Source organism: Chelonia mydas, chromosome 17 (assembly GCF_015237465.2).
Source record: "Chelonia mydas isolate rCheMyd1 chromosome 17, rCheMyd1.pri.v2, whole genome shotgun sequence".
Classification (NCBI taxonomy): Eukaryota; Metazoa; Chordata; order Testudines; family Cheloniidae; genus Chelonia; species Chelonia mydas.
In genome coordinates, this window is record NC_051257.2 from 17,390,934 (window position 1) to 17,416,761 (window position 25,828).

General features: G+C 43.0%; 1 protein-coding gene and 1 long non-coding RNA gene across 5 annotated transcripts in view; one reads left to right on the plus strand and one right to left on the minus strand.

Moving 5' to 3' along the window:
• Positions 1 to 19,320, plus strand: part of P2RX1 (purinergic receptor P2X 1) — a 32,702-nt gene extending 13,382 nt beyond the window's left edge. The window contains exons 5-13 of one of the 4 annotated variants that reach the window (XR_005222689.2): positions 1,736 to 1,832; positions 6,685 to 6,765; positions 9,148 to 9,289; positions 11,214 to 11,344; positions 13,036 to 13,126; positions 14,144 to 14,209; positions 15,067 to 15,168; positions 17,676 to 17,905; positions 18,354 to 19,320. Coding sequence is in view for 2 of the 4 variants with exons in the window: in XM_007054152.4 (XP_007054214.1) it covers positions 1,736 to 1,832; positions 6,685 to 6,765; positions 9,148 to 9,289; positions 11,214 to 11,344; positions 13,036 to 13,126; positions 14,144 to 14,209; positions 15,067 to 15,168; positions 17,837 to 17,902 (776 nt within the window). In the remaining 2 variants the exon portion in view is untranslated. The remainder of the gene's footprint in view (positions 1 to 1,735; positions 1,833 to 6,684; positions 6,766 to 9,147; positions 9,290 to 11,213; positions 11,345 to 13,035; positions 13,127 to 14,143; positions 14,210 to 15,066; positions 15,169 to 17,675; positions 17,906 to 18,353) is intronic. The other 3 variants (XM_007054152.4, XR_005222690.2, XM_043531411.1) reach the window with 3 other exon arrangements.
• LOC119563906 overlaps positions 1 to 25,828 on the minus strand; it is a 74,052-nt gene that overhangs the window by 39,251 nt on the left and 8,973 nt on the right. The window contains exon 2 of the long non-coding RNA XR_005222692.2: positions 3,052 to 3,383. This is a non-coding gene — a long non-coding RNA (uncharacterized LOC119563906). The remainder of the gene's footprint in view (positions 1 to 3,051; positions 3,384 to 25,828) is intronic.

A 25,828-nucleotide genomic window follows, 5' to 3' on the forward strand; every position in this document is an offset into this window, starting at 1 on the left:
GGATGATGAGGGTCATTAAACACAACCACTGACCATTCAGATGGAAGTACCTTGGGACAATGAGTTAACTGGTTCTTCTGGGCTTGGGCTTTCTCCTACCCTTCTGCAGAAGGGGTGGGAGAGCACAAAATCCCCAAATGCAGGACAAAAAATCCCCAGGTGTTCATGCTAGTCTTTAACAACCACAGAAGTTGAGTGAATACAGGAAAGATACACTGAGATATCCAGAGAAAGCCACACAGGAAGTTTTAGGCAGGAAAGGGGAGGAGACGGGCACCCTCTCATGGGGGAGGGGAGTAGTGGTGGTGGTTTAGCTGCAGGATCAACCAACATCAGAAAACAGAACGCTGACGTGGCAAAGAGGTGAAGACAAACAATGCACAGCAGGAGAGAGACCTGGATACCTCCAGAGTACTCTTATCCCAGCCGAAAGAATACTCTGGAGTGGTGAGGAAACTGAGGCAGGGAAATGCTTGTAGGTTTTATTGTTTTTGTATAGATCTGGGCATTTCTCATGCTATTAAATGTAAAGCACAGTAGTGTATTATAATCTTGCAAAGAGTCTGTCTGTGTTGTATGTGCTACACCTGTCACGTGCCCTTGAAAAGTTAACCTGTGAACCCAGAGCATCCACACAGCTGGAGTTTTGGGAAAAGGTGTGGTTAAGGATGGTAAGTCTGAAGGGTCAATATTAGTTTCTGGGCCAGGCAGTTGGACTATGGGCTCTCAAGCAGATCCTCTGTCTCACCCCTACCCCCCACGAGTGTGCCTAGAGACCCCAAGCCAGAGACAAAGCCTGGACTTTGTTCAGACTTTGGAGCTTTTCAGCTCACAGGCTTCAGCGGTGGGTCCCTCAGAACGGTGTGGTGAGTGTCTAGGAGAAACCACTCAACTAGATCTGTGACAACAGGTGCTGCTAAAAACTGAGCAACTATCTGGACTCAGAAGGAACAGGATCTTCTGATCCTGAAAGTCTTACTGCTTCCTAACAATCAAAGTGAACTATTTGCTGGAGTGGTACGGGGGAGTCAGAACGCCTAGCATCTGTTTGTGGCTTTGCCATGGACTCACTTTCTTTGGCCAACTCCCTTAGCCCCAGTCTGCCGGGTGAAATTCACCCCGTGCAGAAGGCCAGCACAAGACCTATTTTGCTGGTTTAAAGCATTGCGTAGATCTTGTACTGACACTCTGCACAGGGGTGAATCTGACCCACATATGCAGATAGTGTTATTGTCTCCCAAAATTTTAAAACTGAGTGAGTTAACCACAGACCAATTGCAAAGCCTCATAGACAGTTTGCGTCAGCATTATTGCCTTCCTAGTGGTGTGTGTGATAGTTGCCACCGGGCCTATTATAATTATTTATTTATTTATTAGAGTTACTGTTTACTCCCAAGCAAGATCAGGGCCCCATTGTGGAGTGTACTGGAAACACACAGTGTAAGAGACAGCTTCCCAAAAAGCTTACAAACCAAACAGACAAAAGAAACAAAGGAAGGATAGTTATCACCATTTCACAGATGGGGAACCGAGACACAAAGAGACTATGTGACTTGTTCAAGGTCACACAGGGAGTCCATAGCAGAGCTGTGATTTGAACAAAGTCTTCCAAGTCCTATGAGCACAAGGCTGCTCTTTGTCTCAATAATGTGAGATCTGACAGTGAGCATCTACAACTGTTGGACAGTCCCATAATTCAAATGCAAGTATGAACTTTAAACACTGTTTTCTTCAGGTATCATGACTGGGAAGTGTGTAGATTTCAACAGTGATGTCCAGACCTGTGAGATTTTTGGCTGGTGCCCTGTAGAAGAGGACGGTCAGATTCCTGAGTAAGAAATGGTCCTATTTTCAGTCAGATTTCCCTTCTTGGTTGTGAGGGATATTGCAAGTAAGGTTAGGATTGCACTGGAAAAAGACCACTGCCTAACTACTGCTGCTCATGAGCCAAATCTTGAAGCCCCTAGTCAGGCAAAACTCTAATGGGGCCAAATGCTGACCCTGCTGCTCCATGACCTTGGAACATGGCCACAGTTTTGCAGAGCAGTAAGTATATCCTTGGTGGTGGGGTGGGGTGTCAGGTGCCATGTGTTGCAGTTTCAGGGTAACTGCACTTATATTCACCCTCCATGGTCCCACGAGGGCACCCACTTAAGGTTTCTGGCTCCCAACTGTCACCTCTCTTGGGCGGAGACCCATCACTCTTCCTTCAGAATGGGTTCTTAATGCTGCACAACCCCTGCCAGCCAGTCCGATATCCCTGACAAGCCAGTCTACCTAAAGGCCAGCCCCCGTGCACTGCTTTCTGTCTCCGAGAGCTCCGAACAGCGTACTGCCAGCCATTACAAGTTACCACACAGCTCTTTCTAAGCAAGAACGTGTATGCTTAGGGGAAAAGCATTACAGAGAAGATACATAAAAAAAACATTAAAAGAACCTACATGCATGCTAAAAACTTCCCAGAAGTCACCCCCAACGCCAGCCTAGAATACTTGTCAATCTTTCAAACCCCACAACTGTGTTTGCCCCCTTAGTTACAAGTTCATGTCAATTTTTCAGTCAGGAACTAGACCTCCCAACTGGACAATTCAGCTGTGTCTTTATACAGCACAGGCCTTAGCTCTCCGGTATCCTGGACCAGGCAATCACTGATCAATGGCCCTCTCCTCAGGGCACATCTTCAAAAGGCTGAATAACTGGGGTTGTAGAATTTGCATTAATCATTCCCCAGGAAATCAACGTAACACTTATTGTCCCAAAAGTCCATGCCTGCCTGGCACATTTCAATACAATTGATTGTTGGGTTTAGTGTGCGGGTGCTGGGTGGTGTTGGTGGCCTGTGATGTACAGGGGGTTAGACTAGTTGATCTGGTGGTCCCTTCAGTCCTTAAGCTTTATTGAACTCCTTAGATTTCCCAGATCTCACATTTGTCACACCCCTTATCAGCAACCAAGGAACTTTCATCACACACTCACATGCGTATATGGCTGGGAAATACTGTGGAGTATCTTGCAGAAGTGCTCTATAATGTACATGCCAGAGCAGCTTACCTGATCCAGCAGCAGGTGCCTTCACCGCCTCTGTTTCTCCATCCTCAAGCTAGGAGTCATAATCTTCCCTTTTGGATTCTGGTGTGTTTGAGTGGTTGGGGCTGTCATGGTTACTGGGCTAGCTGTAAGTCTGTCCTCTTCCAGGTTTCTCCGAGTGCACCATTTGAGGTCTTTTGTCTTTATCACAATTCTTCCACATTTAGACCATCCCTGGGCTACAGCACCCTGTGGATCAACCATTTCTATCCAGCAGGTACAACTGAACTCAGATACCTGTTGTTCTTCCCTGCAGGAGTCTGTGATCAATGGTTTACAGAGATCAGACAGCTTTCCTGAAACAAAAGTAGTATTTTAAACAGTGGGAACAAAGCACTTAGAGAAAAAGGATTTTAAAACAACTGTCTCCCTTAGCTAAAGGCTTCCCATCCCTTGAGTATTGGCAGGCATAACATCTTCAGACACACCAAGCGAGGTGTCATGTATCAGTCCCCTTGAACCACTTCTCCCTTCTCTTGAGAGAATGTTCCTTTTTAAACCTGCCACAGTTCTTTCAATCACCTGCCTTCCCTGGCCTTTTCCTATCTTGGCATCATCTCTTAACTCTCAAGAGTTTGCTGAGAAGTGGCTTAACTGGAGCCTTTCCCTTCCTGCTTGTTTTTCCTGACAGCCACCTAGTAACCTAAACCAATATAGTCATACAGTAAACATCCCAATAACCATCTCAATATACTGTATTCATAAATTACAGAGACGCTCCAAATCCATCACATAGTCTTCCAGGCACTACGGCAAAGGTCCTTCCCCTTTCAGGGTAAGCCAAAGTTCCAAACAAAGATAGGCTTCCAGCCACTCTCCCAGGGTCAAGTAGTGCTGCAGCTCTTCTCCGAGGCTCAGAATCCTTACCCTATTTATCAAGGGGCTCCCTCCCCAACAACCTCAATATAGCCCACTACTAACGTATTGCCCAAGCCTCTTTCTTCCTCTGTGTACCCTTCCCAGCTTCTTCTAAATCTTACCTCCTCAACTCCTCCCCACTGTCTGCTCCCCAGCATTCTCTAGCCCAGCAGTTCTCAACCAAGGGTCCAAGGCCACCTGGGGGGCTGTCAGGGTTCCTTCCCCACTCTGAACTCTAGGGTACAGACATGGGGACCCGCATGAAAGACCCCCGAAGCTTATTCTTACCAGCTTAGGTTAAAAACTTCCCCAAGGTACAAACTTGGCCTTATCCTTGAACTGTATGCTGCCACCGCCAAGTGTTTTAAACAAAGAACAGGGAAGAGACCACTTGGAGACAAAATATCCCTCCAAGCCTCACCCCCCCAAGCCCTACCCCCTTTCCTGGGGAGGCTTGAGAATAATATCCTAACCAATTGGTTACAAAATCATCAAAGACCCAAACCCCTGGATCTTGGAACAATGGAAAAATCAGTCAGGTTCTTAAAAGAAGGGTTAAGAAAGAAAGGTAAAAATTATCTCTGTAAAATCAGGATGGAAAATACTTTATAGGGTATTCAGATTCAAAACACAGAGGATCCCCCTCTGGGAAAAACCTTAAAGTTACAGAAAACAGGAATAAACCTCCCTCTTAACACAGGGAAAATTCACATAAAACAAAAGATAAAACTAATCCATCTTGCCTGGTTTACCTATACTCATTGCAATATTGGAGACTTGGATTAGGATGGGTTGGCCTCTCTCAGTCCCAAGAAAAAACAACCACATAAACAAAGAGCACAACGAAAGCCTTCCCCCCCCCCAAGATTTGAAAGTATCTTGTCCCCTTATTGGTCCTTTGGGTCAGGTGCCAGCCAGGTTAGCTGAGCTTCTTAACCCTTTACTGGTAACAGGATGTTGCCTCTGGCCAGGAGGGATTTTATAGCACTGTATACAGAAAGGTGGTTACCCTTCGCTTTATATTTATGACAGGGGCTGTGAGCAGGTTTCAGGGGGTCCACCAAGCAGGGCCAACATTAGACTCACTGGGGCCCAGGGTGGAAAGCTGAAGTCCTGCTACCCAGGGCTGAAGACAAAGCCTGAGCAACTTAGTGTCATGGGGCTCCCTGTGGCGTGGGGCCCTGGGCAATTGCCCTGCTTGCTGCCCCCTAATGTTGGCCCTGACTTTTACACACAGAAAAACAGTTGTGGCACAGGTGGGCCGTGGCGTTTTTATAATATGTTCGGGGGGCGGGGAGGGGCTCAAAAAGCAAAACATTGAGAACCCCTGCTCTAGCCCACCATGAAGAACCTCCTGCTGGTCTTTCTCCTGAGCCACAGATTTGCCTTATATACTGTAGCCTGTCACATAGCTGTCACTTAACCTGACCCCCAATCTCCAGCAGGACTTACTCTCTGTTTGGTCATGTGATCTTTAGAAGACCTACAAGTCCCAGAATGTCTGTCCTTGAAGGGGCCAAGCCTTGGAACACAGCTGGCTGGATCCATGCCACAACTACCCTTAAAGAGAGGACAGACTGCCCTGTTACACAGGAAATGCATCTAGCTAATAGAGCACCATCTCCGGGGTACATATGAACACGTAGCATTTTTCATAAGTTACTAGGTTCAAAAAAGTTGCCGTCGTGCACTGCAAATGGCTTCTTGATTGAACAGACCATAGCAGAGGGGAAATGAATTTTTCCCCCTTACATCCCTCATTGGCGGAGGGTTGCTCCAACCTAGTGAGGTAGCTGAGTAATCTTCCTGCTGCTTTTCTCACTTCTCTGAGTCACCAGAGCTGGGGAGAAGCAGGAGCCTATCAGACACACACCCTGCATGCATTCAAGGGATGGGCAACAATAATGCCTCTGGGGCCTTTCTCAGTCATCCCAGCCACTAGATCATGCTATGGATGTTCTGACCAGCCCATCACCACAATCCCCTCTCTCCTCCCTCTACGGGTTCTTCCAGACTTTGGGGTGTATTGTTGTGTCAGGGTTTTAGTAGCCTCCTCTCTTCCCCAGCATTGAGGGCATGAAAAGCCAGGATCCTTGGAGTCCTGGGTATGGGTCAGAGAGCTCCCTGCCCCTTTCTGAGGCTGCCCAGGATTTTACCATAGAAAGTAAAGAGCTCCCATCATTGGGAGTGAGAGCCTCTCATGAGCCGTGGATTTGAGCTTGTTGCCTTTAGTGGGAGTTTTGATTGAGGATAAAAGCTTCAGAATTTGGCCAACATGTTCAGCAGAAAAGTCATTCAAATTCCTCTGTTCTAACTGTAAAATGTCAGGTGCTGTACAGTAGCCAGCTGCAAAACCAAAGCCTAGTCTGTGCATCAGCCAGCTGGTCAGTGGGTGGGGATGAGCAGGGGACATTGGGGTTCTGCATTATTGCTTCTCCACAGTAAAGTCAACACAGCATATAATGAGAGGAAGCTCTTTCATCAGGCCCAAGAAAAGGCTTGTCTGCATAGCAAATATTTCCCCTTCTCTATAGTGCTTCTACCTAGGATACTTTGGAATTCATCTTTTTACCTAGAAAGTGCAAGGACCAGACCAAATCTCTCATTGGGTCCTGAATGTGATCGTTTGGATGCTATCCCATATAATTTCTTTGCATCTATTTTTCTTCCCTTTATTATAATTACTTTAGATGTTGGCTAATTGAAAGACAAGCACTTGTTAACACGTGTATTTTTCAGCCCCCCGTTGCTCTTAGAAGCTGAAAAATTTACCTTATTTATTAAGAACAGCATCAGCTTCCCCACATTTAAAGTCTCCAGGTGAGTAAATGTTTGGTTTTGTTTTGTTTTTTAAGAGATCAAATGTCAAATCTTTTTTTTTTTTCTGATCGCTCATGAGTTGGATCCCTGCCACTATGTAGAGTGATGTAGTATTGTATGTATAGCTCTTGGCTCATTTGGTGCAGAAAACACCATCTTTTGTCCCTGAGTCCAGTATTTGGTTGACTGCAGCATTCAATAACAAATCAGTTAGTAGGAATCAGGACTGGTCCTTAAACGAGTCGCAAACCAAAACGGAGACGAAAGCCCTGACCCTCCAAACAAGACCACTCATGTGAGTAAAGTCATTAACTTATTCGCAAGAGCAGGGCCTCACTTTATAACATGTGGTTTAGTGTAGCTGGGAGCGAGTCTCAGCATAGGCAGACAGATTCACACTAGTGTAACCCACACACCTTCTGGGTGTGGTGTTCTGTGCCACCTCGTGGCACTGGGACCACTTAGAGAGTTAAAATTAGTCTATTCTACGGCCTTAGCTAAGAGCCAGTTGGCTTTTAGCTTATGCAGTAGAGGCTCATGCACTAAGTTCCAGAGGCCGCATGTTTGATCCCGCCTGCTGACAACCAGGGTCTGTCGGTGTTACACTAGCACACTATAAATAGCAATGTAGACGTTGCTGCACTGGCAGAGACTCACCCCCAGCTACACTAAACCATGCATTATAAAGTTAGGCCACCTGAGCTCAGACACAGGCGATTGGGTGGCTAGCCTGAGCCTCTACAGCAACGTCCACACTGCTATCCAGACTGGGAAGCTCGCATCCAGTTGCAGTATAGCCATACCCCTAGTGGCTAGAGCACTGGACTGGGACTCAGGCAACCTAGTTCTATTCCCAGCTGTGCCACTGACCTTGGACAAGTCACTTTCCCCTCTATATGCCTCAGTTTACCCATCTGTAAAATGGGGGTAATCATACTGACCTCCTTTGTAAAGCACTGAGATCTGATGAAAAATGCCTGCATAGAAACTAGGTAGTATTATAAGGAACACTTCAGCTATGTAAAACCTGCTGCCTTGGTGCTAGCATTGAGCTGTAAACGGTGTCTAATTTCAATCTTTAAATCAGAGAAGCAGAGATTGCAATGAAATTTACCAGAGATCTCAGTTGTCATGGTGCACACACCTCTCCTCTTTCTCTGTCTTTTTATTCTTCTGAAGGCAGAAATATAAAATGAAGTACTACAATGGGAGCCGCTAAAGCACCAGGAGAACCTAGATTGTATAGAAATTGTCAAAGGCCCTTCACATCATTACGATTTCTGCTTCTATTACAGTAATTGACTTCGGAAATAATTCCCTAGTACCTCTCTGTAAACTGTCTCTCTGACCAAAGGAACAAGTCTAAGAGGATTTGTTGCTGGTCTGATTATAAATTTGATCCAGAACAAATGAACAAAAGTCATTTGTGCTGAGCATGACAGATTTCCCTTCTATAGATTTGTACTGTCCCTGTACTATTTATGAGGTTAAATACACAGTAACCTGACATTAATCCAGGCTGCTCTCTGAAGCAGCATGTATTCAGTAGAGTCTGTCCAGCCACCATTACTCAGTGCCATGGATTGCCAGTTCACCCGAGACTGTGCTCCCAGGAGGGAAGAAAGAGAATAAGATATTCTACAGTGGTAATAGGTGAAATGCATAGAACCCAGCTAAACAAATCCCTTTGTTATATTTTGCCTTCACTATCTTAATTTCTACATGACAAAAAAATGTTACAAAGTCAAAATGGGACCAGTTACACTAGTGTAAATCCAGAGAAACTCCCACTGGCTTGAATGAAGTTACTCTGGTTTACAATAGTGTAAGTGTGCGTTATGCCTTTTTGGTCAGGAACACTTAATATGTGTTAGTACAGCACCTAGAACAATGGGACCTGTCCTGACTGTGGCCTGTAAGGACTACTGCAATATAAACAAACAAACAAACAAACAACAGAAACAATCTGGATCAAAGTGAATAAAATCTATTGTGTCCCTAATGGGTTATAGCTATAAGCCTCTCTTCCACTGCTTTGAAAACAAATTTCTGAGCCTTGCCTCAATCCTTATTTCTGTCTCTAAATTATAAGTTTTGTGAAACAATGTACGTTCTTTGCTCTCGTGTAGCTGATTTTAAAGCATGATGTTCACTATGGCCTAGCTTTTCGAAAGAGCTCAGTACCCGCTCAGGAATGGAGACAAGTGTCCAGATTTTCAAAAGAACTTGGCATGTTGGGTGCAGAACTCTTATGAGACTCTGGACATCAGCTGCTGGGTGGTGAGTAATGAGCTCATTTGAAAATCTGGCTTTTTATACCATAACTAATCATAGACTATCACATTTCATTCAGTTGACATGCAGGTTCTTTTTTATTCACAGACGCAACCTAGTGGAGGGCATTACCACAAGCTACCTGAAAAAATGCACCTACCACAAAAACAAAGATCCTTTTTGCCCTGTGTTTGAGCTGGGATACATTGTGAAGGAATCGGGACAAAATTTTCATGCCCTGGCCCTTAAGGTACATAGATTTCAAGTGATGTGTGCTTCAGTCATGAGAATGAGGGGACATATGAGGTTGACCTGAAATGGGTTTTGTTTTTTTGGCCACTGAAGTGAAAAATCAGTCATTAGCACAGCTCTATACCTTGATCCATAGTTCTGACCAATCACTTTATATATTTTGTTTGCAGCAAAATCCAAACTTGGTAAATAAGGAGTCAACAGGGTGTGCTTGTTTACACTTCAAGCTGGAGGAGCAAATTCCAGCTCAGGGAGACATACTCGTGCCAGATCTGACTGAGCTAGCATGCTGAAAGTAGAATGTAGCCATGGTGGTGTGAGCAGCATGAGGAGCTAGATGCCCTGAGTATGTACCTAGCAGGCAGGTCTCCTCCAGCTCAAAGTGCAGACATACCCTTAGACTACAGAGAAATAAGGTCTAATCTGCAAAAAGAGGTCAGGAAAGGCAGAGCATTTTGTGCTTATGTTAACAAGGATTGTGCGTATTTGCCACGTTGCTGATCATGAGGTGCTACACTGTTTGTTTGTTTTAGAACAAATAAAGAGGGTTTTTTCTGACTCCACCCTTCTCATCCTGTTTGGCCTTTGTACTGAGGAGCTCATCGCTGCTTTGGTTCAGGCTTTTTTGCTTCCTTATTGCTTTTTGTTAACATTTCCCTCTCCACCTCCACAAGTTCACATTCATGGTTCACACACAAGCCACCTATCTACATGTCAGTATCTTACACTGGGGAAGAGGAAGAGGTGAAACGTGTTACTGTGGAGATGTGTTGATGCTGCTCAGTTGATTAGATGGAAAATGACCTCCTGAATCCAGCACTATCTAATCTGTGCCCTCTCCTTCCTAACCACAAGAATCTGATATGTTCTCTCCATCAGAGGCCCAGCCTCATGAGTGATCGTTCTAAGCCCACAGCAGTTGTGTCCAACTATTGATCCACTGAACTAGCTAAAAAAGCTAGTAAAACACTGAATCTATGTATGCGCAGAAATGAGGCCCATACATGAAGACACTGTACCTCCCTATTTCCATTCTTTTTATTTTTTATTGTATTTCCAATGGTAGCCCATTATAACTGGTTGAGAGATTAATCTTTTCAGCTTGATTGGCCAGACCTGTCTGTTTAAGGAGGTTACAAGTTAAGCTGTCTCTAATCCAAGAAGGAGCATCCCTACAGAGGGGCATGAGCTGCAAAATTTGGGTCCATGCCCAGCCTGTACTGTGAATTTTAGGGATTTTCAGATGCAGGCTTTTGGCGTAGGCCTTTCTCTAATAATCACAGGATGCAAGTCCCTTTTCTCACAGACGCACACAGGATGCAATCATTCTATCCACCAGCTTGGGCTGTGACGTCAACCCTGCAGCCCCAGGCCTTGGTGGCAGGGGTCAGAGCTGCTCAGGGTCATGCTTCTAGACACAGGTTGCCAAACAAAGGGGAGGCAACTCGTGAGCACTACAGTGATACTATGTAAACAGCAACAGTCACCACAGCCAGCATTACCAGGCTCCTGTATCCAACATCAGGACTTCCCACTGAAGCTGTTGATCTCCTCTTTCCAAATGGAGCAACATGATAGTGGGAGAGGCTCTGGAAGCTCTCCTAGTAAGTGAGGATGACGCAAGCATGTCAAGTGTGTCGTACAAAGAACCAGATGATTGCAAGGTGGAATCCTATGTTGCTGAGAGTCCTGGGTGAAGAGAGGGAAATAAATTGGCAGGACTATGTATCCTGGCTGGATCTCTGGTCCCTTGGTAGCATCTTTGGAGCCAGCTGTGGGGAGTGAGTTTATTGGGATGGAAAGAGCATCCCTTTGCAAATTAAAAAGCTAACAAAACCAGAATGCAGCAAAGCATCCTGAGTACAAATTTCTGCACGATAATGACGTGGATATTTGCTGTCCTTTTCTTGTGTCTCTCGTAGGGCGGGGTTGTCGGTATCACCATAGACTGGGACTGTGACCTCGACTGGCCCGTGACATACTGTAAACCCGTTTACCAGTTTCACGGACTTTACAATGATGACAATAACGTTTCACCAGGCTTCAACTTCAGGTAAGATGGCCCTATTATCTTCTGTTCAGCCTTCGTATATAGTTTCTTTCATCCTGGAGGATCTCAAAGCACATTACAGACTCTATAAAAGCAGGGATTATTCTCCTGACTACCAAAATAAATGTCACCCTTGCATGTACAAAGTGCAGCCGTTCATTTTAGAATAGGAAGTGAAAATGCCTCACCTCCCTTTAATCAGCTGTCCTTCCTCTCTTTCTCTTCACACACACCCAGGCACTCACTCCAGATTTCTAGCTCTGAGCCATTGCAAAATCCTCCCAGGGTCACCAATTATGCCGCAAATTAAAACATCATCATAATCACAACACTATGCATTTCCTTTGCTGAAATGGGTTAGCAGATACCATCATTGTCACTATAGCTGTGTAGTGCTACAGGTGGCACTGCACTTAATAGTACACGTAGCTCTTATATAGCACTTTGCATTCTTAGATCTCAAAACACAGGCAGTCAGTATCATTACTGCCCCTCCGGGCCAAATTTGAGTGAGTGATACTGTGACTTAGTTCATAGGGTTAACAATTTGGCTCGGCTCCCCTTCCCTCGTAACGGGGGCAGGGGGCAGCCGGCAGCCAGGCCAAACCTGAGTGGCACTGTGACCCTCTGTGGCAGGTTCCAATGCCAAGAGCAGGGCCAACCCCGGGACAGGAGCCGAGAGTGCAGGGTGAGTGCAGAGTAGGCCTGCTCTCTGACCTTACCAACCCCTCAGCTTGACAGTGCCATGCCAGCAGGTGCTGCTGAGAGTGGTCAGTGCTTCCTCAGTGGGGCGAGGAGAAGTGGAAGTATGCTAGCTGATGATTTTGGCCCCCCCACCCCTCCATCAAACTTGGATGCTGGGTGGGCTGCAAAAAATGACAACATGCAGTTGGTGGGCCACCTTATTAATATGTTCCAAATGTAGTAAGAGCATGAGTATATTCACTACACGTATTGTCAAGAACAAGGTATTTGTGAGTTAGGCCAAACTTTCCTAAAACCAGCCAGATACCCTCTAAACTGGTACCACAGTAATCACAGAAATTCACACCCTACATCCATTCACCCATTAGTGGTACACGATTCTCAGTCGAATGCCTCATCATGCCTAGCTATAGATATTGAAATACCCACCCATTTTTTTGTATTTGTTTGTTATTAATTTCTTTAGATTTACAGAATAGTAACAAATGAGAGCCCTGTGCACCGTAACACTTAATTATTCTTCTTGTAATAACATAATACACCCAGTAGCATTAAACAACAAATGTTCAAACAGGAGCAAATGAACTCATCTCATCTTAGCCAATCGTGAAATTTTCAGTTGAATACTTTCAGTTCATTCACTGACTTTGGTTTGGTAGAGGTCAGCTTCAGGATAAAATTATAGTAACTAACAAGCTGTTATCTAGCACTTTTCCTCAGCTCTTATCCTCAAAGCACTTTACAAAGGATGTCACTATTATTAGCCCCGCTTTTCAGATGGGGAAACTGAGGCACTGAGCAGGGAAGTGACTTGCCCTAGGTCACCCAGCAGGGCAAGAGTCTCCCAAGTCCAAGTCCCTTCCTCTGTCCATTTAGTCACAAAAATTCTAGTTATTCAATTTTCTCAGTGGTTTATATTAGTTTGCTTTATTTTTGTTTTCTAAAGACCATGAAAGGCCATTTAACATATTATCTGTCTGATTGGAAAGGTATGCCAAATACTACAGAGATAATGGAACTGACTACAGGACTTTGTACAAGGTGTTTGGAATCCGGTTTGACATCCTGGTGAATGGAAAGGTAACATCCTGTGTGAATTCATTTTAATTCACAGATTTTTCATCAGCCTCTCTTTTAATTTCATTGCCAGGTCATGTGTTGTTATATAATCCACCCCAGTATCTGAACCTAGTGCACCTCAGGGCCTTAGACTCAGAAGGAAGGTTAAATGAGAGTCAGGATGGTGTGTATGCCATTTTCCTATATTCCCTGAAGTTCATTTACTGAAGTAGAGGGATTGAATTGTTTCAGTAAACTTTGTAGGGACGGATATGATTTCTGCTGGAGTCCTGGGTACTTCCTGCTGCAACAGAGCGCTCTCTCTCTAGATGCAAGTTAATAGATAAACTGCCAGTAGATGGCTCTCGGGAATATGTAGCATAGTTCCTGGTTTTGCAAATGGTTCTCTCTGTACAGCTATTTACACCAGCTCTTTACACTTTCCATAATGGCCATTGAGCACTGCAAACCATTTTTCTAAGGATGGTGTTTAATGGTTTGGTCAATCAGAAAGTAACCATTGTGAGCTGATGGTCTCTGTCTTTTCCTGGTGCCCACATCCCAGAATAACCCCTACATTAGTACAGATGGAACTCTGGTTGGCAGTGTCAGCACAGACACCAAGCATGGCTGTGGAGATGGACTTGCCCCTTGTCACTAGAAAATGGTCTCTTTGGGACATGAGTAGTTGAGGACCATTGTGGGAGGAGCATAAGGAAAGTGTTCATTGGGACTGCTCATCCTGTACTTTGCCTAAACAGAGAACTCCAGTAACATGGACAGAAATCCCAGTGTCTTCAGGAATATTCAGTTCACAAAAGAAAAAGAAACTAATGGCTTCATATCTAACATGCCCCGTCTCCTTCTCTAGAAGGGTATCCACAGCTCCTGCATACCTTTGAGAGGGAGTAAACTCTTATAGTGGTAGCCATGCAAGGTTCCTTAGCAGGCTCATCCCTAGCCCTACTAATTCCTTCCCCCTGAAGGATTCCTCTGCTTTATTAGGAGATCCTGCTTATTTTCTCTCATTTTATTCAGGCAGGTAAATTTGACATCATCCCAACGATGACCACAATAGGCTCTGGAATTGGTATATTTGGAGTGGTGAGTATTGGTATGTTCAGCCTATATGTGAATATGCAAATTATTCTGCTTGCATGTGGCATTGAAGTGAAAGTGACTCTGAGCTATAGCAAAATACCAGCTCCACGTAGGCATCCACCAGGCCCTTTAAATGTGGAAAATACAAAATAAATAGAAAAGAGATTTCCTTGCAGTAGAGCTCATCTATCTCCAGATCCCCTAGATATGAACAAACCACGGTGCAATGGGGACTGATTTTAGATGGTCTGCATATCAGCTTGGGCTGCCATCTTGCTGGACCCAGTCAAACTAAGGAAAGTCAGGCCTGGTCAATATTTTCATGGGAGACCTACAAAAGAAACGCTGGAGCAAATATTCTGGCTGATAGGTAGAGGTCGTCCTTCTGCATATGCCCCAAACCCCAAAAACTTCTGCATATGCCCCCAGTATGGTTTCCAGAGGTGAGGTTCTGTCTTTGAGGTGAGATACCACATTGGGATCCTGGCTGCTTGTGGCCATTAAAGACTGCATGGCACCATTTGGAACAGTAAGGGTGTTAAACTTAATTTGTTAGCCAAATTACAGTTTAAGTACTGGTATTTGCTTTCTGCCTACTTAAGTCCCCTAGCTTGAATCCTGCATATATCATTTCAGTCCTAAACTAAGGTGCAGCATGGACTGTGCACTATTAAACAGCTGCCATGTTCCACGTCCAAAGTGGATGAAGTGACTGCTGTTTGCAAGGTGCTTTGGGATACTTTGGGATGAATGTTATAGCCTCAGGAGATTGGTGCAGATTCCTGGTTTAGAGGATCTAATATTTTAGGTGCTGCCCTAACCATGGTTTGGTTTTTGTGTCATGCTTTGTCTGATTTAAGGCATCTGTAGTGTGTGATCTGCTCCTGCTGCACTTTCTCCCACGACGGGATTATTACAAACAGAGGAAATTCAAATATGCGGAAATGAAGACTCCCGTGTCTGTAAGTAACAATTCATTCCTCTTTTACCTGAGACCGCAGAGGGCAGGAGGTATTTGTATACATGTATGTGTGTTCATGTATAGAGATTATACAACAAATCTGTCTGAGTGTGTGTATGTATATAAAAATATATTGGAGAGCAGCTAGACACTTCTTTCTCTGGATCGGTTGTCTCTAGTGATTGTCAAATCCACAGAACACTGAACAGAGACTAGAATCCATGATCTTCAGCTCTGAAGTTACAAGACCCTTCTGTATGAAGAATTTCCACTAGCTCTTTGCTTATTTCCTCAGTGGTCCAGTCACCAAAGAGTGACAGTCATGCGTCTTTAGGGTGAGGTTTTCAAAAGCAGTCAGTGTTTGAGCTATCTCTGCTATGACTGGAGTTAATGGCAAAACTCCCATTGGCTTCAGTGGGAACAGAGCTAGGCCAGCATTAACTGCTTTTAAAACCCCCACCCATATCACCTTAGAATAACATCAAAACATTGCAACACTGCAAATCCAGGTTGTTTTTCACAGCTGCCTAAGGGATCTGGACTGTCAATTTCCATTCAAATGAACAGCTATTCCAGAAATTAATTTTAATGGGCATTGAGCACCCAGATCTCCTAGGTGGATTTGAAAATCTCAGTCCTTATGTCTAATGATCCATTCTCAGAGTCGTGAGGTTGAGTTGGGGTTAAATCCTTTGCTCCATCTACATTGCATCCTACAGGACAAGAGGTGACTTGCAGAAAGAACTTATTCTTGGGTGTTTTAAAAGAATACCCATTGAAATGTGGGGTTATTTATGAGTCACTGGACATACACTTACTGATCTTTCTAGGATACTTTTTAACTAGGACTAAGTGATTAAAAAAATTAATTGCACAATTAATCAAACTAATTGCATTATTAATCAAACTTATAATAGAATACAATTTATTTAAATATTTTTGGATGTTTTCTATACTTTCAAATATATTGATTTCAATTACAACACAGAATAAAAAGTGTACAGTGCTCATTTTATAAGTATTTGTACTGTAAAAAAACAAAAGAAATAGTATTTTTCAATTCACCTCATTCAAGTACTGTAGTGCATTCTCTTTATCTTGAAAGTTGAACTTACAAGTATAGAATTACGTACAAAAAACCTGCATTCATAAATAAACCAATGTAAAATTTTAGCGCCCGCAAGTCCACTCAGTCCTACTTCTTGTTCAGCCAATCGCTCAGACAAACAAGTTTGTTTACATTTGCAGGAGATAATGCTGCCTGCTTCTTGTTTACAACGTTGCCTGAAAGTGAGAACAGGGGTTCTCATAGCATTGTTGTAGCCAACATCGCAAGATATTTACATGCCAGACGCGCTAAAGATTCATATGTCCCTTCATGCTTCAACCACCATTCCAGGGGATATGCGTCCATGCTGATGACGGGTTCTACTCGATAACAATCCAAAGCAATGTGGACCGACGCATGTGCATTTTCGTTATCTGAGTCAGATGCCACCAGCAGAAGGTTGATTTTCTTTTTCGATGGTTTAGGTTCTGTAGTTTCCGCACTGGAGTGCTGCTCTTTTAAGACTTCTGAAAGCATGTTCCACACCTCGTCCATCTCAGATTTTGGAAGGCACTTCAGATTCTTAAACCTTGGGTCGAGCGCTGTAACTATCTTTAGAAATCTCACATTGGTACCTTCTTTGCGTTTTGTCAAATCTGCAGTGAAAGTGTTCTTAAAATGAAGAAAATGTGCTAGGTCATCATCTGCAGCTGCTATAACATGAAATATATGGCAGAATGCAGGTAAAAGAGCAGGGGACATTGAATTCTTTGGGGGAGAATTGTGTCACAAATTTAATTAACGCCTTATTTTCTTAACGAGCGTCATCAGCGAGGAAGCACATCCTCTGGAATGGTGGCCGAAACATGAAGGGGCATACGAACGTTTAGCATATCTGGCACGTAAATACCTAAAAAAGTGCCACGCAAATGCCTGTTGTCACTTTCTGGTGACACTGTAAATAAGAAGAGGGCAGCATTATCTCCTGTAAATGTGAACAAACTTGTTTGTCTTAGCGATTGGGTGAACAAGAAGTAGGACTGAGTGGATTTATAGGCTCTGAAGTTTTACATTGTTTTGTATTTGTGTAGTTATGTAACAAAAAAAAAATCTACATTTGTAAGTTGTACTTTCACGACAAAGAGATTGCACTACAGTACTTGTATGAGGTCAACTGAAAAATACTATACCTTTTGTTTATCATTTTTACAGTGCAAATATTTATAATAAAAAACATACACTTTGATTTCAAACACAACACAGAATATCTATGAAAATGTAGAAAAACATCCAAAATATTTAATAAATTTCAATTGGTATTCTATAACAGTGTGATTAAAACTGCCATTAATCACAACAATTTTTTAAATCATGATTAATTTTTTTGAGTTAATCGCATGAGTTAACTGCGATTAATCGACAGCCCTACTTTTAACACAAGTCTACTCTGATTTCCAAAGAGTTGGGAGTGCTTCACTAAGAATGGTGTGAAACATATTGAGACCAATTGGATCATGATTACTGTTGCACAACAGAGATAAGTCTTTATCACTGATGCTGCTGTGGGGTAATCCCAGAAGGAATAATTGTTTCATCTGGTTTGGACTGGGCAATATCACAGGAAAAAGAAGAGGCTTCCCCTTCCTCCATGTGCAATCTGCAGAACAACATGACGGGCTCTCAGTGAAATGTAAGTGGCCTCCCCATCTAAGTTAGATGCACCACTGAAAGTTGATGAAGTCACACCATTTGACCCAGTGGTGAATTTGGCCCTCCCTGTTTCACACAAGGCATGAGAAAGATGCTGTTAAGATAACAGAGCTGGGGAGAGCAATAAGAGAGAGTTGAAATGGGGTTGCAGATGTGGCTTATGGTTGGTTAGATCAACAGATGGGGGCTGTAAAATCTTAACAGGTGTTAATATTTCATTGTGTGGGCTGGTTGCATGCGCACATCATGGAGATAATATCTGGGATGAATGGCCTGGGTTACTTGTAAAGTTTGGGGCGTGACTATGGCAAAGTCAGATGAAGTACAGTTTAGCACAGAGCTATGCCTCCTGGGGAGGTGCTGGGCAGGAAGACCCATCCAGGAGAAGGTGGTGATGACTTTTACTGAACCTGTCTCTTTCTTGACAGGGTCTGCACTGAAAGAAGAACCTGCAACCTCTTCCTCTTCTGATATTTTGTAATAGCCCCCAGTTCATCAGGCCATCACAGACCAAATGCCAGCTGAACTCACCATTTTATACCTTAGACTGAGTATTCCTAGGCTGATACATTTTGGCTGTGTTTCAACAGACTATATTTGTCAGGATAGGAGTGCACATCTTTATGAGCACAGCCAAAATGTGAGTGGAAGCCCAATGGGCTGCAAGATAGCAGATGGTTCTGATTTAGTCGCAGCTTTAGGCACTGACTAAACTATTCTGGCATGGGGGATTCCCACTGACTTCACCCCAAGAAAAGAGAAGCATGGAGTCCCATTCATTTAAAGCACAGAGGGACTTTTTCCTTGTTGCTCTTTTTTAAAAGGCCCTCTGAAGTTAAGGTGACCAGCTGTCCTGATTTTATAGGGACAGTCCCGATATTCAGGGCTTGGTCTTATCTAGGCGCCTATTACCCCCCCACCCCGTCCCAATTTTTCACACTTGCTAGCTGGTCAGCTTGTCTGAAGTGCTACTATCCTTGGTCCAAATACAATAGACAGAGAGGGAGAGGTTAGGCCAAACTAAATACTGAGTGTAAAACAAATATGGGGAGACCCAAACAGTACTGATTACATCACCCTCCTGATCCCTAGTTGGGTGTTGGCACCACATATGATAAGGCACACACCCATAGAGTCCAATGAGATCATAGCAGACAGTTCTAGTTCCACCTAGATCTTCTGTGGTCTGCTATGAAATGCACAGGGGCTGTTTGGAGCTATGCTCTGGATTAGCCTAGGATCTGCCTGATTTGTAGGGACTTTGTTAGCCCTGGCTAAGCCACTTCCCTGTAGAGGAGTGCCTACTCCTGATGCGGACCGCACTGTTCCTCTTGGTCAATTACAACACTTGGTTATTTATTTTATTAAAAAATAAACCTCTAGTTTTTCTACTAATTCACCTCTCTGTGCCAGTGCTTGTCCTTGGAGGGCATAGATAGATACAGTGTGCTGGCAGGCACTGAAGAATTCAGCAGTCTCAGAAAGGTCGTATATACAAGTCTACAACTCTTCTCCTCTAGCCTAACAAAGAATGTGACCATAAGCAAACCTGGTGCAGCAGCCAGAGCTGCATGTAGACAGTGAGGATATGCCATTTTGACTCTGCACAATCTAGACTGCATCTCTCTGCTCACTTTTTCCTCATACTGCACGTGCCTGGGATCCCCCTTAAATTGTCATACCCTGTTTAATTGTTAGTTTCCCTCTGCATCCCATCTTCACCCATAGATAACCTATTTTTGCTCAAATGACATAATTAATAATACTTTGCTATTCTTTCATCCAAGGAGCTCAGAACATTTTCCACAAATCAACTAGTTAAGCTTTACAACACTTCTGTACGGGTAGTAAAGGATTTATAGGGATCACTTCATCTGCTACAGAAATGCAGTTATCTCCGGTGTGGGACGCAAGAGCTGTTTGACAGCACACAGCAATATTACACTACAGTGTAGGGCAGGAAGTGAAGGAGAATCTTGTAATATTTGTAACCGCAGGAGGAATTTAGTTAGCACCTTTTGCATTGCAAATCATTCGTTAACAAGGTTCTAGTCCTCCCCTGTTTACTCTTAAAAAAGGTACCTTCGCTTTGCCACTAATCTATACTGACTGGTTAATTTAACTAATCGTTTCTACCCTTTGTAATGACGTTGCTATCATACATTATAGCCCTTAAAGAGAGCTGTTGACAAGAAACTCCATATCCTCTATCAACTGTACTCAGCTAAGGTTAAGAGCCATAGGGAGAGAGAATGCTCTACATTTCTGCATCAGTCACTATGCTCATCCATGCCATAATCATAGACAGATTAGTAGTCACATCCCAGAGCTGCTCAAGAAAAATACAAGTGCAACACATGCTTTATGGGTGAATCTTCAAGTAACAAATACGCTGCAGCAATAATTGTCTAGTGTGGTTGCATTGTTCCCCTTGCAGCGGCACACTACAACCAGCAGATGGAACTAACAGACCATTGATGGCCTTTGAATTAAAAGGCAGCACAGGAAAAATGGAATGGTCAGAGATCCCAAACACTGAAATAAGTGTGTTCACACAACCTTTTGTGCCAGTTTAACTAAATCAATCCCTAAGATAAACCAGCGCAAGCTGCGTGCAGACAAACTGATACAGTAGTTCCTGGCTTCTTGGTATTTTAACTTTTGGGCTTTTGAAAAGCAAGTTGGAGGCAGGCTTTGTATTTTGTTTTTTAAAAAGGAGGAATAAAGCATTTGGGAAAATGCTACTTTATCAGTACTGCCAACTCTAAACATCCAAGAGTCAGCTCCCCCCCCCCCCCCCATCATGACTTTGTCCTTAAAATCATGATATTTTAAAATATATATATATATATATATATATATATATACACATTGAGTTCTTTTTATTTGCCTTCTGGTTTTTGAGAATTTAGGCCATATTTTCAAGCTTTCTGCAACCATGAGGGCTTAATAAAAAGAGAACTGAGATTCTCATGTAATTACGTGTCCCAGGGCCTGGGCTTTAAGTTAAATACCAAATAATATGAGACTCATTATAATACTGCAAGAGTTGACAACTGTTTTGTTTTAATACAGATCTTCCCCTTTTGCTCCATTGAGATGTAGAAAAACCTGTAACACCTCCAAGGCTAGGCCTGGTGGAAGGTATGCTATATCTGGGCATATAGCATGTGAAATAAGTCCAAATGAGCAGACAGAGATGCACTAGCTCTTTCATTCATTCAGTCTAGGCAGGTGGGTCCTCCTTAGGTGTAGTTTCTGTGCTTCTGTGTTGTCCGATCATAAGCCCTTCCCTCTTTTAAGTTACATTTGATGCAAAAATAGCTCCTCCAAGTAAAGAGAAGAGGTATCCCTTAATCATATTCTTCTGTCCAGCTGGAGCCTCTTTGTCTTCCAAGTATTCATTTGGATGTGACATTGAGTCTGAGAGTCAGGGGCCTGGGGAAATGGCCTCTGAAATGACCGGTAAACATTCGAGAAGAAAATGAAAACTGCCTTTTGATTGTGCCTAATTCTCTCCTGTGCCAAAAGTAAACTGAAGAGAGAAAGGTACAAGTGTTATCATGGGGGATCTGGGTAGCTCAATGCTTCCCCCTACAGTTCCTGGATGTTTATAATATGAGACAGTGGAAGATTATTTCGGAGGGTGGGTGGGAAGAGGCCGTGCAAATGTGTATATTGTGGGACACGAGTACCAGATTGAACCTTTCGGTCTCTCCTCCTGACTCATTTGTATCTCAGCATCGACCTGCTATCACTGCAGAGGTCAGGAACTATTTTCGTCTATTTGGTTCATTATGCATAATTCCCTGTAGAGCCGGTCTGAGTTGGTCTCCTTCTATTTTTCAGCAAGGGGCCAAAACACATCTGTTTACCATACCATTAGCACAAGGGGGTTTACTTCTTATTTACAAGTTCTGTAGAATTTTTGTAAAGAATCTCCTCAGTTTGCTGTATGTGCCACCTTATTTGTGCAAGAGTGGTTTTTTACAGCTCCTTCTCTTGTTTAATTGGGGTTTGGTCTTGTAAATGATTATTTAATTAACAGAAAAATACAATGTAGCTCCTAATGAATTAAATGCACTCTCCAATCCTTTCAGGCAGAGATCACACAAGAATTAATATCTCAGGGACCAAATAGACATTGTTCTTAATTAAAATAAAATAATAATAATACCTCTTATATAGCTCTTGTCATCAGTAGATCTTGGAACACTTTATAATGGAGGTCAGTATCACTAGCCCTGCTCTACAGATGAGGAAACTAAGGTACAGGAGAATTAAAGTACTGCAGCTGGCTTTTGAGTAAGTGAACAGTTTTATTGCTCCGTCTTTGGAATCAGTCCAACACAATAGCCTAGATCTGAGCACTTCTGAACTCTGGGGAGTTTGAAATCTGGATCCAAATGTAACCCTAATAAATAACGGTCTGAGCCTTTCCTTATGTCAGTAGACCCTGACGTACTTTCATGAGTGGGAGTTATACGATCAGGCTCTAAATAAATGTACAAACATATTCATATACTTAGGCCTTGTCTATATAAGAAAATTGACCACAGGGAATATTCTATTTCTCAAAGCTTTTGCAGAACAACTTATTCCACAATAACTATGACAGAATTTTTTCCCCATGTAGAGGAGGCCTCAGATTGTAAACTCTTGGTTGCAGGGACTATTTAATCATTCTGCATGTGCATAGTGCCCAGCAAAGCTGGGCCCTGATCCCTGACTAGGGCCTTTAGGTGCCACAGCAATGCAAATAATAATAAACAATAACATTATAAAAATATATATTTCCCATTCTACATAATCTCTCCTTGCTCTAATACATTCATTCTTTCTCCAGTGCAGCATCCAGTCCTGAAGTTAAAACACTCTTGGATTTCTCCAGAACAAAGCTGCTGCTCCTCTGGTTTCATCACACCAGTTTCAATTATCTTAACAAATCCTCCAGAGGATACTCAATGAAAAAGGGCAGGAACACCTACTGCTTCCACCTGCTCTTCAGCAATGCTTCCCATCCCTTACGCCCCAAGAAATTCTGTCTCATTCTGAGACAAGTTCATGATATATGGAGAAAGGTACCTTCGGTAGTGCTAACACACTAGACATCCTCTATTGTGCCTCAAGTCATAATCCCAGCAACACTGGTTGTTATATAGCTAATTTCCTTGGCTGTAAACTGTAGCTTAATTATTTCATGATATTTTCTATGGGAAACTGCTATTTCCTTTTGTCTTTTTTTAATTGCTCACTTTATTTTAGAGTGAGTGACAGGCAGGCAGGGCCAAATCTATTCCTGACAACAGTGAAGTCCCTGGACCAGATCTTCAGCTAGCGTAAATCAGCATAGCTCCACTAACGTCAACAGAGCTATGCCAATTTACACTTGCTGAGGATCCAGTTCTATGATATAGATCTGGCCCACTGTTTCAAAAAAGAAATGGTAACAACTGACTTCTTCTTAAACAAACTGTTCTAGTCACACAATGACAGAATGTATCTCATGTCGCCCTCCGGTGGCTGGCCCAAAAAGAACAAGAACCTACCAATGCTACTAGCTAATGAAGTTATTCCTTTAGCTCAGTGGTTTTCAAACTTTTTAGGCTGTGTATCCCTTGCCAAATAATGTAGCCTGCCGCATACACCCAACTAAGATAGGGTCATAATATACCCATGAAAACAGAAAAGAAAAAAAAAGGTCTGTAAGGGATAACATGATGTATTGTTCACAAATACAGGATTTTTCTCACATACCCCCTGACAAGAGCATGAGTATCCATAGGGATATGCATACCCCAGTTTGAAAACCACTGCTTGAGCTCAAGTGGTAGAGGTCTGTGCAGAAGTACTAAAGGAAATAGGTTCAGATTCTGCTGATGTCCCTTGTAGGATGCTGGTACATAACTAAGGCAAGAGTTTTAAAAGTGACCAGAGATTCTGGTGCCCAACCTGAGTCACATTAAAGGGATCTAAGTTTCGGGGAGTAATCCTCAACCCTATCAGAAAATCAAGCTCCTTTAAAGCATCTTAAGTTGAACACCCAAAAATGGAGGTAGTCAAAATTACTAGTCACTTTTGAAAATCTGGGACTAACTTTATTAATACTTTCTAAAACAGGATCAGTAGAGAAAAAAATATCATTCCTCAGATCAAAAGATTCTGTTCTCCCCTCGAAGCATGCGAGCAATGCTTTGTTGGCATTAATGATTGTTATACACATTAGTTTGAGAGGTACTGAAAGTGTTAGTGAAACTGTCCAATGTTTAGTCTTCTATACTGAGATCTTTATCTTGAACTATTTTATGCTCCAAAGACTCACTTGCATCACAACACACTATCTCTGTAAGTATGAGTACATTCTATGGATCCTATAGTGCCAAGGCACAGCAATGTCTACATATCTGGATGTATATAAGAAAAGGTTTCTATGGCTCTCATTGTTCTGAACTGGGAAATATTTTGTCTTGATTTGTTTATACTGCCTGCAAGAGTTCTATTAAAACTGATATACAGTTAGCTCTATCAGTCTGAGCTCCCTAAATCAAAGGCTGCCGCCATAACACTGTGGCAGCCTTGTGATCTCATTGTATTTTGTAAGCTAAGCAGAGTAAAGTCTTGTCTAGACTTGAAGAGACACATCTAAGGAAAACTCAGGTGATGCAGGAGGCAGTGTTGAAGATTCAGTAAGTGGCAGTTTTCTCTCTGAGTCAATATTGAACCAATGCTCCAGGGTTCTGTTAAGGGGCACTATTCAGTTGTAGGAGGCTACAGTCTTTTGGATTCAATGTAAAACTGAGGTCAATGAAAAAGTCCCACTGCATTTTCTGCAAGGGTACAGGAGTTACCTAGAGATTGTCCTGAATAAAACACCCTGGCTCTAAACACCCTTGAGTTTGGGGTAAAGTTTGGATCTGTATCCAGACTTTGCAGCTCAGGCCCAACTATTCTGTAAACACTGGTGTTCGGTCCAATTACCTGAGGAGTTGCATTCTGCCCCAGGTGAATGCAGCATAAGAACCTGAACAGAACAGAATAAACGACAGATTTGATCATTTTCACTCCTTGCTCTGAAATGTGTGCACTATTCAATATCTACCACATTCCACCCCACCTAATGACTGGCAAAGTCATTCCTGTGCATAGACAATTTAAGACCTATGGGATGAAAGATTCCAGATAAATAGGATATTGGGTTATGTTTAACATGGTAGATTAAACTGGTAGAATAAAGCCAAGAGTTAAGGGGATGCTAATGAGAAGAATTATATTAACTAAGTGTATACATAAAATATAAAGGGACACCTATCCAAGGCTCTAGACACCCTGTGTAATTGTGTAGAGGTCATCCCAGTCTGCCTCCTGAGGTCAAGCATTAGCGCCTACCTAAATTTCCCCTCACGTAGGGCATAAGCAAGTCCAAGCAGATCTTTCTAGTATTAAAGAGTGCCCTGTGTGGAGGGTCTCATTTATTTAACTGAAAAGAACAACACGAAAACATAAATGAAAGCATCAGTCAGCTACTCCACCAGAAACTCTCTGCCTCTGGATTAATCAATCTAATGTCTTGCCCCTGTAGCCATGGAGCTCTCTCAGGGGCTGAATTACCTGCCTGTAGCTTGGGCCTCTGCTGGGCATTCAGCTGAATGCCACCCTTCCACCAACAGTGCATCGCTGTTTTCAGAGTCTGAGAAAGTGGGACTTTTCTAAAACACTTATGAATCCCATAAGTGTCTCAGTTTCCCTCTGCACTTTACATTGTAAAAAAAAAAAAAAAGTTTGTCTCGTACTAAACCAGCACAGGAAGCATGAAGTGGGGGGCCACCTGGCTGTCTGGGTCATTAAAAAACTGGCTCAAACCTTCCCCGAATCAACATAGCATTCAGCAAGACAAAGATGCTCA